Here is a 12,909-nt window from a genome sequence, read left to right on the forward strand (position 1 = left end):
ACTCGATCCGGTTTATTCTGGACCACATCAAGTTTTAAAACGCACTCATAAATGTTTCACAATTCAAACGAATAAGGGTCCGTATGACGCCTCAACCGACAGGCTTGTACCTGGCAGACTTCCCATCGAGCGTCTCCACGAATTGACGCCACCGCAAGTTGACACTTCGCGAACAAACTCTGTGTCGGCCAGTGGCCGTAATATTCGTACTCCACATCACTTGAATGATTTTGTGTTGTCACCAGTATTTAAAATGGATATTTAGTGTGTTATACTCATTCACTTTTCCGCCATCACTTGTATTTTTTCGCAACAGGCTCCTTCATCTCCTGTATGTTCTGTATCGAACCTTACAGTATAGAATGTAAACATTTTACATTCTATACTTACAGCATACGTTGTCCTAAACTAGTATAGTAAATTCTGTTCTCTGTTTTTACCTTTATAACCAAACCTATTGTTTTATTGAAACTGAATTCGAATATAATTTATATAGTCCCCAACCATTGGCGCTGGCTCGAATTGTATCATCTCGATTTGTAAATGCGCAATGTATTGCATATTATCAATTCGCATCTATTCTCTATATCTTGGCTGGTAACTATAAACTGAGGAATAGCAGTTCTACTTACATGTGATCTTGCGTGTATATTTAACTCTATATTCGTTCATCGGTTAAAAATCAATTATCACTCAATCTGTATGTCGGGCAGCTAGCAAAATGCAATGACGTTATCATGCCTCATACTTCGAAAAGGCAGCTTGACTTGACTCGAGTCACCTCCAAAAATCGAGTGACTTGACTTGAGTCACCTTTGAAAATCGATTGACTTGACTCGAGTCAAAATGTGCCATGACTCGAAGGTAGTGACTTGATCCCAACACTGGTTAACAATAGAGAAAACTTTCTTCTCAGGACTCATATGACCATGTCTCTGCAGCTTTTGAGCTACATATCATAATTCTACGAGCAGCGGTTGCCGAGATATGCAATTTTACCCTATCCTGTGTAGGAATTGGGGGGATGCCGGCTAGAAAATAGAACAATTATCCTAAATCCAATTTTTACCGAGGTTTCAGGTCATTTGTCAGAATTTAAGAACCCCTCCGATTTAAAGAAAAAAAGTCATTTTCACTCCACCCAGCCACATACACCTTGGATTCCACTGCCCACATAGTGTAGTACCATAGGCAAATCTAAAATGATCGGCTCTCGGCTGCGCTTCAAGTTTAATACAACGCCGTTGCCATCTAAAGTAAAATCCTCTAATGCTAAGACTCGCAACATCAGCATTTCGACATTCGAACGCAAAATTCTTTTTTTTCCAAACGAAGGCAGTTAACGGCAAACCAAACAATAAATAGAATCGGAAGGCAAACTCCTCAAGTTGACGAAGGTCCGAGAATGCTTTTGATGTGCTCCCACATTCTTGTGGCCTGATGCTGGTGCTCTACTCACGGCAAAAACCTGGGTGGGTTCTCCTCCATGGTGATGTAAACAAAGTACAAAATGGTGACTATGATGGACACAATGGCTATCTGCAAACCGACGAGACATTTTAGATTTTAGTACATTAGTAAAAGGAAAAACTGACCGTGACCCAGAACGGCAGCCATCTTCTTTCAGGCTTCGTGGTTTCCATGCCACTCGAGGGAGGGATAGACTCGGAAAGAGACTCCTGAAAACACGGATATCAATTTCTCATCCCATCAAACAAACTCAACATGCATCACAAATGATCGGTTATCATGATACATTTACTTGAATCTGGTAACTGACTCGACTTGAGTCATTGCGCATGATTCGACCAAGTCTTCAGACAAATCGGGCAATTTCAAAGTGAGGAAAAGGTATTCTAGGCCAAGTGCTGCCTAAACAAAAGAAGTAGTCAAAAATCACAACTTAAGGAATAACTGCAAATAGGTAAAGCCTACGCGAGTACTTCTGCAAAGTAGAAGTATTTCTTTACTGACCATATCTGATTTGGAGTGAGAAAAAGTCAGTATATTATGAATGCCAGGGATTCTTTGCACTCTAGCAGAGTTGTAAAAAAATTAGTTTAACCTGACTATGGACTGAATTGTAATATTCAGTAGGACTTAAACCATTACACCCCGACTTGGACTCGAGTCAGCTATTTCGCATGACACGCCTCGACTTAATCACTTTAAAAAACTGAGCGACTTGACCCCTCCCTAGTCAAAATATGCAATGACTTGCGAATCCTAACATCACTCGGCGGTGAATTAAAATGACCAGACTCGAGTCAAAATTACGAACGTAAGGTTGCCTTGTGCTAATCCAAGTTTCTATATTGAAAAAACTATCACAAAACTCACCTCGACATTTCGTTCCTTCACACCACGCCTCGAATACAACGCCGGTCTCTTAGTGGCACTTTCGCTGTCAGATAAACGCGATCATTTTATTCTCATTTCGACAAAAAACCTTTGTGCGGTGCTCGTTTTTAACCACGCCGATCATGCAAGCTCCATCACAGCAAACGAAATTAAACTCCCGCGTAGATTATTCTAGTTGTGTGTAGCTTGGCGTGGGAAATCTTGTCATTCTCGTGCTTACGAGATTCAACCTTGATTTGACATGAACTCAAGTTGATTTTCGTTGCATTTCATTCTAATGTGGAATTCAATTTCCAAGTTTTTCCAATTTCTCCAATTCTATCAAATTTGAGAGAAAAACTACAACGATAGCAAATTAACTTGATTTTTATCACATCTGTTTTTACTTCGGAATTGAATTCAATTTCCAAGTTTTCACCAATTCAGTCAAAACTAATTCTAATCTAATTAGTCAAAACTAATTCTAATCTAATTAGGAAAAACTTGTTTCACTATCAAATCTTCTAGTTGCCCGACTCCAGCACCGTCACAGCAGACCCAATTCAACTCGTGCGTACCATATCAACTTCATACGCGTCAGATGATCGGATCTGGGTTGCACGCCCGGCGTGTGTCGTGGGGTGACATGTTTCATCGACTTTACTTTGGGGTGATACGGGGTCTGACCCGCGCTAGCGTTGAGCGACGCCTTCTCTTCACCCTCGGAGCTGTCTGAGCTCTCTGACATCTTTGTTTGGTGACAATTCAGATCAGTTTGGGAATCATGGGCCTCGATTTTTCGAACGAGTTGGGTAGAATCGAGAATAGCGACCCCCCCACTGTTGTCAAAAGACAGAACTTGCCAGGCAGGACTATATGCCGCGGTAGTATCGAGACCCGGGTCCGTGAAAACCAAGTTTTTATCCTCCTCCAAATCATCGCACCTGCCAAGATTGTGATTTCACAGAAGAACAATGTATAATCTGTCATTTTGAAAGATTCTGAGGACAATTGACTCACCCCGTCCCTCTCTTCCTGAGGCTCCTAGTCAGGGGAGTCGATTTTTCAATTTCAACCTCTTCCTCCTCTGGTTCAGAAGAATCTAATCGATGAAAATTTTTAAAATAGGCAATTTGCAAGCAGATGCGGTCAGCAACAAAGCTATGGTTGAAATGACTCGCGTCATGAGTCGACTCGATACACAACTTTTTTTTGACTCGAGTCATTTTCTTAAAACCGGTTATTGATTCGACTTCGTGAATTTGTGCATAGACTCGACACATTCTAGCCTATATGAGTTATTGAAGTCTTGTAAATCAGGACGGATAAATAAAAATAGACCCAGAAACTGTCTTTGATCTGTTGGAATAAACGTGTCATTACTGAGAAAATGAGTATATTATGAATCCGAGGCCTTCAATATCACTCGAGAGTTTACAAAAGTGAGTTGAACCCGACTTGAACACGATAATGAACAGCAAACACTCTGACTTGGACTGGAGTCTCGGCACCATGCATCGGATTCGACCCGTTGCTTACTGACCTGGAACCGGACTGGCCTCGGTGGTGAATCGAAAATGATTCGACTAGACTCGAGTCAAAACTACAAAAGCCAAATTGAGTCGCGTCATTTTCCGTTTTTACGGAAATGTCTCGAGTCAGGTCAAGACAACAAAAACTTGCGTCATCACAACCATGCCTCTGCCGAAGCTACTCTTGTACTTTTCATAGCTTCCAATTGTTACTTTTCTGAAAATAAGCTCTACTTATACTCTTTTACTCAAGTTTTTCACTAGAGCACAGATAAGTTTTCAAAACTACTTTGAATGGAAGTAGTAAGTATGAAAGTACTTTGGTACCTTGAAGTTTTCTACTCAAGTAGATCGCACAAACCTTGGTCACTGTATTCCCGTTTGGGAATCACCTCTTGAGCCGAAATCTTTTCAAGCTTACGTTCGTAAAGCCTTCGTGTTGTTGCTGAAAAATGAACGTTGGTTAGTTCGTTATCATTCAGGAATACGGCCGGCGGCGGTAATTCGAGTACTCAAATCTGAATCGGGTATTGTAACGATTGCGTCAAGCAGCGAGAGGATTTGTTTCCAGCACTGAAATCATACACGCCTTGCCACTTAGGGTGGAGGCCAAAAATATTGATCAAATAAAAGATCGGGGGATTTTGCACGTTGCTGGATTTTCTGCGGACCAGAAAGGTAGATTAGTAAGATTCAGCCAGGACCGACTGAGTATAGACTGCTGCTTCTTGATCCTGGTCGCCACCAGGATCAAAGTCTAGATTAAGGTACACAAGCATATAAATTTGGCGAGGTTTGTAATAGTTATGACATTGTAGATTGAAATTGCTTATCTGAGGCTCATTATAAAGATAGTGAATATTGCATGTTAGCGATATTTTGTTACCGGTACTCAATTGTGCTTCTCCTTATTGACTGATGATTATGTTATTACAGAATGTTTAATGATAATTGCATACAAACTATGTAATAAACGAGTTCTGCCGTTCTCTTGCATTGGAAACAATCAACCAAGCCATGAAATGCCACATCACCAAACATGGCAAAAAACAGAACAGCAATTGTGCCAATTGAAGGTGGCTTCAAAACAAGAGAAAGTCTCAAAACTGAAAATGACAGAAGGCCTTCAGAACATTCAATGGTATCTGACCCGGTGACGGTGCTATTTATTGCAAGGTAAGATTGTAGACATTAATTATATCCATAATATGATTCCACCATATTGTCTGTAGCTACTGCAGAAAATCAATCATGTAAGTTATTTTACGAGAGAGTAATGAGAACTTGTTCGATACATTGACCACATCGAGAAGTATTCCCCATGATGAAGATCGGTTCTGGTCAGAGGCAACTCTTCTCGTTATTTTAATCACTACTTTTTGCTAACATATCAATTGTACAAGTGTAGATGTATATTATATCGATTTCTTACCCGGTGGTGTATTGAAGGGAACGCATTCACAATATCAAACGTTCTTGTCATACATTTAGCGATTTTATAATGAGATTTTTTGCTCATCGTCAAATGATCGGTTTCAGTATTTTTCACCATCACTAGTAAATATGCATGTGCAATTGTGCATTGTACATATGTAAACATACATATAGCCTCAATTCCTTCTGAAACATTCACATTTTTTTCAGAAACAAGCTTCATGGAATCGCAGTCAACATGCGTGACAAGACCTGGTATGTAGCTTATACTCATTTGGATTTCAAGTCGAGTTGACATTTTAAAATATACAATCTTGTAGTTTCGGACGGTTTGGCAAACTTTTGCTCCACTGTCCCAACCATTGTTATGTAAAAATTTCCCACTTCTACTTAGTTTTTTAGTGTAAATTGTATTTTATATGCGAACGATAGAGTTGGAAATGGTGTTTGACTGCTCGAAAGATTGCTGATTACCAGAGCAATGCACATAGTTACAATCCTGTAACAATTGATATAAGATGGTGTACAATGGAGCCTGACCGATTATATCGCTTTGTGGATAATATAGACTCGATATCACTCTTTGAAAGAATTATTGGTATCGGCCATTGGAAATGAATATATATGGGCAGTTTTTGTGAGGTCACAGCATGGTGATAGGAAGTCCATAAACTATAATCTTTGACCACTAGACTGAGAATATTGATATATTACACTCTACAGGTGTCCTCATACAGCCTTTCTAGTTTATTTCCTGTCCAAGTATAGCATTGGCTGTTCAAATAGAAGCCCTGAAGTTTTTCAAATGCGCATTTTAAGGTATTCCACACAATTTGAATATAGGCTATAGTGGTTATCGGTGAAGGAGTTAGATATTAGTTTTATAGGTATCGGCCCAAAACTCCAATATCAGTCGGGCTCTAGTATACAAATACAATACAATGAAAACTACCAATTCTGCACTCTGTGATCAGCTGGTTGCAGAATACAAGTTTTTAATGACTAGAGACTGACCGATTATTGGTTCACCGCTCATATCGAATGGATACCACACTTGGAAACGGATATTGATATCAGGCATTAGAGGAAAAAATATCAGCCAACAAGGCAAGGAGAATTTCCAAATGATTTCTTTGTGATTGGCTTCCTAATACAAGTTTTAATTTAATCATAGGTTACTTCCTCATCGCAGAGTCAATATGAACTTCTTTTAATTCAGAAAAACAATAAGCTGAGAATTAAACTGATGGTGTCCAAGATTGAGGAGCTCGAAGAAAGAAAAGACATGAGAGACGAAGAATGATATTTCAGAAAGCAAGAATTCGAAATGCGTATTGAAGAACATGCGATAAAAATGGAAAAATATAGATTAGAACTTGGACAATTGAGGAATTAGTGGCATATGTAATGCAATATTTCTTTGTTCAATTATGTCAAGTTATGTAAATAGCCGAATACGCATTTTCTGAAAAGCAACAATTCTTTATAATATTTCATTGTGCCTGCCTGCCAAGTGTTCCTCGCTTTATAGGTATTGTCGACGGTGCAAATATTTCGGTACATTTTTCCAATTCATATTTGTCAATTTGAATACAAATAATGGGACACATGCTCTTTGTTTATTATCTACAGTGCAATTGTAGTTGAATCTTTCATTCCACGAAGTCATGCACATTTCATTCTCTTTATTATTTTTACACCAGCACGATTTACTGTGCTCGTTAAAATTTTAAAATAAACATAATTAGTAGAAATATGTGTTCATCTTATTTTCAAGATAGGCTATTGCGTCAGTGTATCCAACTTAAGATGTTATATCCGTAGCTTCCTCGGGAGTAACTGCAATATCAGGAACCCCGATTGGTCGCAGCATATCAAACATGCAGTGCAAAGCTACGTGGACATAAAAGGTATTCCATAATGACTTTTTTTCTCAAATTGTACTGGCTACTTGATAAAATTGTTTGGTTACCTAATTCAAGCCTAGATGCCAAATTTGGTTCAATTCCAGCCAGCAGCCACATTGCTACAGGAGTACAAAGTTTCTCTTTGTTATATAAAAATAAATGAACGAAAATCTCAAAATTTCCTGTTCACCCCATGAAAGTGTTAGGTTGTCTATATAAACAATGTCGGTCAAATTTGGCTCAATTCCAACCACTGGAAGCGGAGTTATTGTTGTCGAAAAATTTTGGATTTGAATAAAATAGTATTTACGGTGACCAATTCTTTAATTTTTTATTATAGTTGTGCCCACCGTAAATACTATTTTATTCAAATCCAAATTTTTCGACAGGAATAACTCCGCCTCCGCTAGTTGGAATTGAGTCAAATTTGGTGAACATCGTTTCTATAGATACCCTAACACTTTCATGGGGTGAATATAAAATTTTGAGATTTTTATTTATTTATTTTCATATAATAACTAGAAGCTTTGTACTCCTGTAGCAATGCGGCTGCTGGCTGGAATTGAACCGAATTTGGTATGTAGGCTTAAATTAAGTAACCTAACAATTTTATCAAGTAGCCAGTACAATTTGAGAAAAAAAATCATTTTTGAAGACCCCTAGTGGACATAGGTTAGTGGAAATAGCATGGGCCTATCAGTGAAGTCATGATCAACCAACAGCATTGTCTCAAAGATATCAAATCGATTTAATGTGACGCAGAACTGGCAATACATGCATCCGGTTGTAATGCCACGAGCGACACTTCAACACTCGATTCAGGATTGAGTCACTCGGACAGTCGATTTTGTCGCGCCCTAATCACAAATCGAATACAAACTTACGTCCAATTGGACCGACACTGACGCCTTTGGCCTTGAGCTTGGCCGCCAACTCCTTGTTTGAGAGATCTTTGCAGGAACGTTCGTCAATCATCAGGCTGTCGAGTCTCTCGAGCGACACAGAAACGCGACTGGAACGTGTATCCTGTTGAATGAAAACCGAGTTACCAATGTTAAAATCAAAATTAAAAAATCATGCTCAAAAGTGAGCGAGCATCTATTGCAGCGGTTCTCAACCGCGGGTTCGCAAAACCACCAAATTTGCAAAATGGTTGATAACCTAATATTTATTCTGTTATCATGAAGCTCTCGCTTCATAACCGCTTAAACTTCAGAACTTGCATGAACAGAATGGCCGTCTGAGATGAAATATTCCACTGTGCTGACTTATTTTAATAGCAAAATTGCCAATAGCCTACCTACACTAGCGTATCGCTGTTTATGTTTTGTTGGGGCTTTGGAAAAAACTTGCTTGCAGAGATCCATTTCTCCTTTGACTTTAATATACATGACCGCTATTCCAGAATAACTCCAAGATGATCTGCTAGATAAAAAGAAATGACCAGACTGGACGTTAATGTCAGCCAATGTATGTTGCGATCATAGCCAAAGGTGTCGTGGGAAGCATTACGAGTTATTATTACATTCGCCGCCACCTATACTTGTGGAAATGGGTTTTCGGAACTCCTTTTTATTTTAAAATCGACGGCGCGGATTTTCAAGATGCGAACCCGTATATCAAGAACTGCAGCAACAGAATTCGATTTGAAATAATAAAAAGTCTTCCCAATTTCTACATAAATAGTATGATGTTATTTTTGAAAGGTCATTTAGATGTCTTTTATCACTAGCCTACAGTTAATATTTGCACTAGACAGACGGCGAATGCGTGATAATAGGGGTAAATTTGAACTAAGACTTGGGGTGTCCGTGACGGTCCAAAGGGGGTCTTGTGAAGACAACTGACCACTTATCTATTGTCTCCTTCATCGACAAGGGTGGTCAGTAACAAAGTACTCGGGCATGTTTGCCTACTTCAGAGGTGGCCAGAAACGAAGTATTTCTACTTTTTTGAAGTACTCAAGTAGTTTTCCTCTACTTCTGGTACTTACTCAAGGATATCCTTTTTTTCGTTAACGGAAATATATTGCGATTTGATCTAAATAACACAATCGAGGTTTATGCCGATACACACCAAACCGAATTCTAGGTATGCCGCATACCTAAAAAAATGTCTAGGTATGCCTGGCATACCTTGCATACCCAGGTTCGGCGCCTATGGTTGCTAATGTAATTGGTACTTATACTCGTACTTGAGTAGATTTTTTAAACGCTACTTTCTTGACTACTTTAACCACCTCTGGCCTACTTGCACTGCTTACATCTTTAGACTACTTACACTTCTACTCAGAGTTTTGCTTATTTGGATCTTTTTAATAAAAATAAATAATAAAATTTATCGAATTTTACTGACTACCGCAAACCGGCAAACCCCACGGAACTGTTTGATTTTCTGATAAAACAATGCACAACAAATTGGGCTCAATTCCAACCATGTAGAAGCAACGTTATCGATGTTCGAAACTTAGGATTTCATATCATATCATATCATGCTCTCATTTTCATCCTCATCTCATTTCTGGCTTTCCTGAAAATGCTACAGGAGACTTGTATGGTACCGAACGAGCCAAGATTGCGGCACAGACACTTGCCATCTTCACACTAAAGAGAATCAACTTTGATACGATAGAAACTGAACTTGATTTCATTTGCAGTAATTCTAATGCTAATCGAAATTGGAAAATACTGTGTAGCTATTATTCTAATTCTAATCAAATTTGTAAAAGCTGTCAATTTTCTAGTTGACCGACTCTGACCTGCAACAACTTATCGCTATCCTCTTCTTCAATCAATCTCAGAGGTTTCTTTGGCTTACGAGGGCTTCGTCTGGCTTCCGACATAACTGTGCAAATAATCAATCAACTGACCGACAATGATCTACTTTACAAAAATGGTCACATCTCTCAGCTAACCCCTGGCAACCGCAAAATTCAGATACTAACTACCTTGATCACTCGGACCCAACGGTCTCTTTTCCTTCTCTTGATCGTTGGAGGGCATCTAATGAGATAACGAACATCGTATCACAATTAATCACGGAAAATGATTTAAATCAGTACCAGGGCGGGGCAAAATCGAGTACCTGGGTCTCTGAGTGATTCCATTTTGGATCTTATGTTATGCTACGACTACGAGTACCACTCATTGTGTCACAACGGTATGAATGATGTGTTAAGTGGAAATATTTACATTCCATGCGATCACAAAGAATACATATAATGCTAGTTCTACATTTCATCACAGAATATACCATATCTATTTCATTTACACTTCATGAAAGGCTATATGGGTTGACGACGACTTCACACATTACGGTATGTCATTTCAGATTTGACCCCTCGAATCATTGTACTCAGTCGTAGTCATTACAAATTGGCTCATTGTAAAACAATCTACCTTCGATCTTTTTATGTCAACGACTGGCTCCTCTTCATCGGTAGAAAACCCAGAAGGCAGAACTTTCAATTTGTAGAGGGAGAGCAATTCGGGCTTCAGTGCAGACGAACTGAATGCAACACCTTGGAAAAGAATAGCACTAGATACTATGCATATAAATACGAAACTGCAGGTCAAGACAAATGAGAAAGATTGACAGTTAAAAGTAGACTGAGTTTGAGCTTTACAAGGTGGGGAACTGAATTCGAATTTTCAATAATTCGATACGCCTTGACAATACACAGGTCATCAAACCCTTGTGCCATTTGCTAAATTATACTCAATCAAGATTTCCAACTTGTAATCCCTGCAGCGCACTTTTAAAGTTCATGACTGGTGACGTGGTGAAATATTCAACGCTACATTATCAATCAATTGCTCAATGCAGGACTATTAATGAAGAAATGTTCATAATAATTCATAACAACAAATTTTATTTTCTGTAGTCCCAACTATGCCTCATGCTAGAACTACATTGCCTTACAAATCTATCATGTTCAGACCATAAATTCAAAATTGGTTCTCGTAATTCATGTCTTAAAACAGGGCAAGCATTTGTAGAACCGTCACCGTGACTTTTACATTGATGGTTTTACAAATGCTTGCTCTGTTTCAAGACATGAATTGCGACAACCAATTTTGAATTTACAGTTTTACGGTAAAACAAATGGATCATGTGTAAATCACCGGGCAAAAATGCGTGATAAATACTGTCTTCAAAATCAAATATATGTGTGGGCCTACGTGTAGGCTATAAACATAGGTTGAATGAAGATCCCATTTTTCGAGATGCATATAGCCTATATACTTTACTATCCTAAGCTGGTTCCAGAACCCCCTCCCTGAACTTCAAGGAATATTTCCATTCAATTTTTAATCCGACCAAATTCAATTTCGTTCAAATTCCCTGGACTCCGATAAATCTATTAATTATACTTGAACATGATTGATTGTTCAAAGTAAAAGTCATTGATGCACAATGTACAAGAGTATGGTAAACAAACGTTATTACCACCATAGTATGACACTAAGAGAGCCCTCACATCATGAGAGAAGACAAAAATATGTTCTGAAATATTTATCCAATGCAAATCTCGCACCCCTAGTAACTAATAAATTACAAACGACTGAAACGGCGTCAACACTTCACGAGTGATGAGTCCATAATAAAATCTATTCATGGCCTGAAACTGCAACTATTACGTATTACCATTAACATAAAAGAGGGAGCTACCTAGCGTTCCAACTAACCGTACAATCTGCAGTGAAATTCACGATTCAACAAAAGATCCAAATCGTATAGCTATACTAATTGAATTGCCCGCGTTGTTGTAATCAAGGCTATCAAGTGCGACGGTACCGTAGTCACGCTGATATATGACATGCGCACAAGCAGCCTATTCAATAAAACAATGCCATCTCTACCGTTTTTCCGCAATTCCTCCTGCAGTTCAGTCTTTTTCATTCTTCTAAGGTGCGTCATGGATTTCGACATTTCGTAAGTTCTCTGAGGAATGGAACAGTAAGAATCCGCGGTGTGGCGGTCGCCACTTATTTACGAATCGTATTTGGAGGTGTGCAGCTTGCGGATGCATATAATGTACGATAGCACAGCACCTAAATCAATATGACAGGAAACTATAATCATATTCAATATGTGTTAGAAAACAACAAATTTTCACCGCTAAACCTCGTTTCCGTGATTACAAGATCCTCAAGTAGCCGGGAAAACTGCCTCGAGCGGTAAGTTTGAATTGCTGCTGACGTCATGGAAACAAATATTTTGTGTGAGGTTACGCTAGCTAGAGGAAAATATATTACATTTTGTTCGCAAAAGACGAAACTTTACCTTGGTGGATCATCACAGATACAAATATGTGGCAGAAGTATGGTTTAGTAGATGGTATCGTATGTGCGTACTATATAAGACCGAACTACTGATGACACTCGAATATAAGCCTCCGTGGAGTCGAGATGTGACATTTATTTTTACACCGCTCTATCAAGTGTACCGGTCCACAACTGTAAAACAGTACTTCGAAAGCTGTCCGGCGGTCATCCAGCATGTCCACATATATGTCTAAATACTAACAGCTTCTACAGAATGAATACTAGTAAGCGCTAGCGCCGAAAAAGCGATCTAATGTATAGATTTCGCCTTCCACAACATGCTACGTCATTTTGTCGCTTGTCTTTTTATGTTATATTCTATACTTTTCATTTACTGTGCATGCCCCTCTTCGCTTAGGTCCAGGTGGG

The 12,909-nt window shown here is 38.9% G+C and overlaps 1 protein-coding gene and 1 long non-coding RNA gene across 5 annotated transcripts in view; one reads left to right on the forward strand and one right to left on the reverse strand.

The window, feature by feature from the left end:
- Positions 1–1,293: 1,293 nt before the first annotated feature.
- Positions 1,294–12,909, reverse strand: part of LOC145440675 (uncharacterized) — a 74,526-nt gene continuing 62,910 nt past the window's right edge. Inside the window, exons 2-12 of one of the 4 annotated variants that reach the window (XM_080318400.1) lie at positions 12,076–12,269; positions 10,612–10,733; positions 10,161–10,215; positions 9,972–10,057; positions 8,098–8,239; positions 4,234–4,317; positions 3,361–3,442; positions 2,919–3,284; positions 2,341–2,404; positions 1,596–1,679; positions 1,294–1,539 (exon numbers count right to left, since the gene is read on the reverse strand). In XM_080318400.1, the coding sequence (XP_080174526.1) occupies positions 1,456–1,539; positions 1,596–1,679; positions 2,341–2,404; positions 2,919–3,284; positions 3,361–3,442; positions 4,234–4,317; positions 8,098–8,239; positions 9,972–10,057; positions 10,161–10,215; positions 10,612–10,733; positions 12,076–12,145 (1,239 nt within the window). In that variant the 5' untranslated portion in view covers positions 12,146–12,269 and the 3' untranslated portion in view covers positions 1,294–1,455. Of the gene's footprint in view, positions 1,540–1,595; positions 1,680–2,340; positions 2,405–2,918; positions 3,285–3,360; positions 3,443–4,233; positions 4,318–8,097; positions 8,240–9,971; positions 10,058–10,157; positions 10,216–10,611; positions 10,734–12,075; positions 12,270–12,909 lie in introns of those variants that run through there. The other 3 variants (XM_080318399.1, XM_080318402.1, XM_080318401.1) reach the window with 3 other exon arrangements.
- Positions 4,336–7,581, forward strand: LOC145440710 (uncharacterized). Its single transcript, XR_013915595.1, has 3 exons — positions 4,336–5,048; positions 5,517–5,561; positions 6,526–7,581. It is a non-coding gene; the product is annotated as an uncharacterized LOC145440710 (long non-coding RNA).

This window comes from Botryllus schlosseri, chromosome 6 (genome assembly GCF_051294905.1).
Source record: "Botryllus schlosseri isolate E-star chromosome 6, Bs_hap1, whole genome shotgun sequence".
Taxonomy (NCBI): domain Eukaryota; kingdom Metazoa; phylum Chordata; class Ascidiacea; order Stolidobranchia; family Styelidae; genus Botryllus; species Botryllus schlosseri.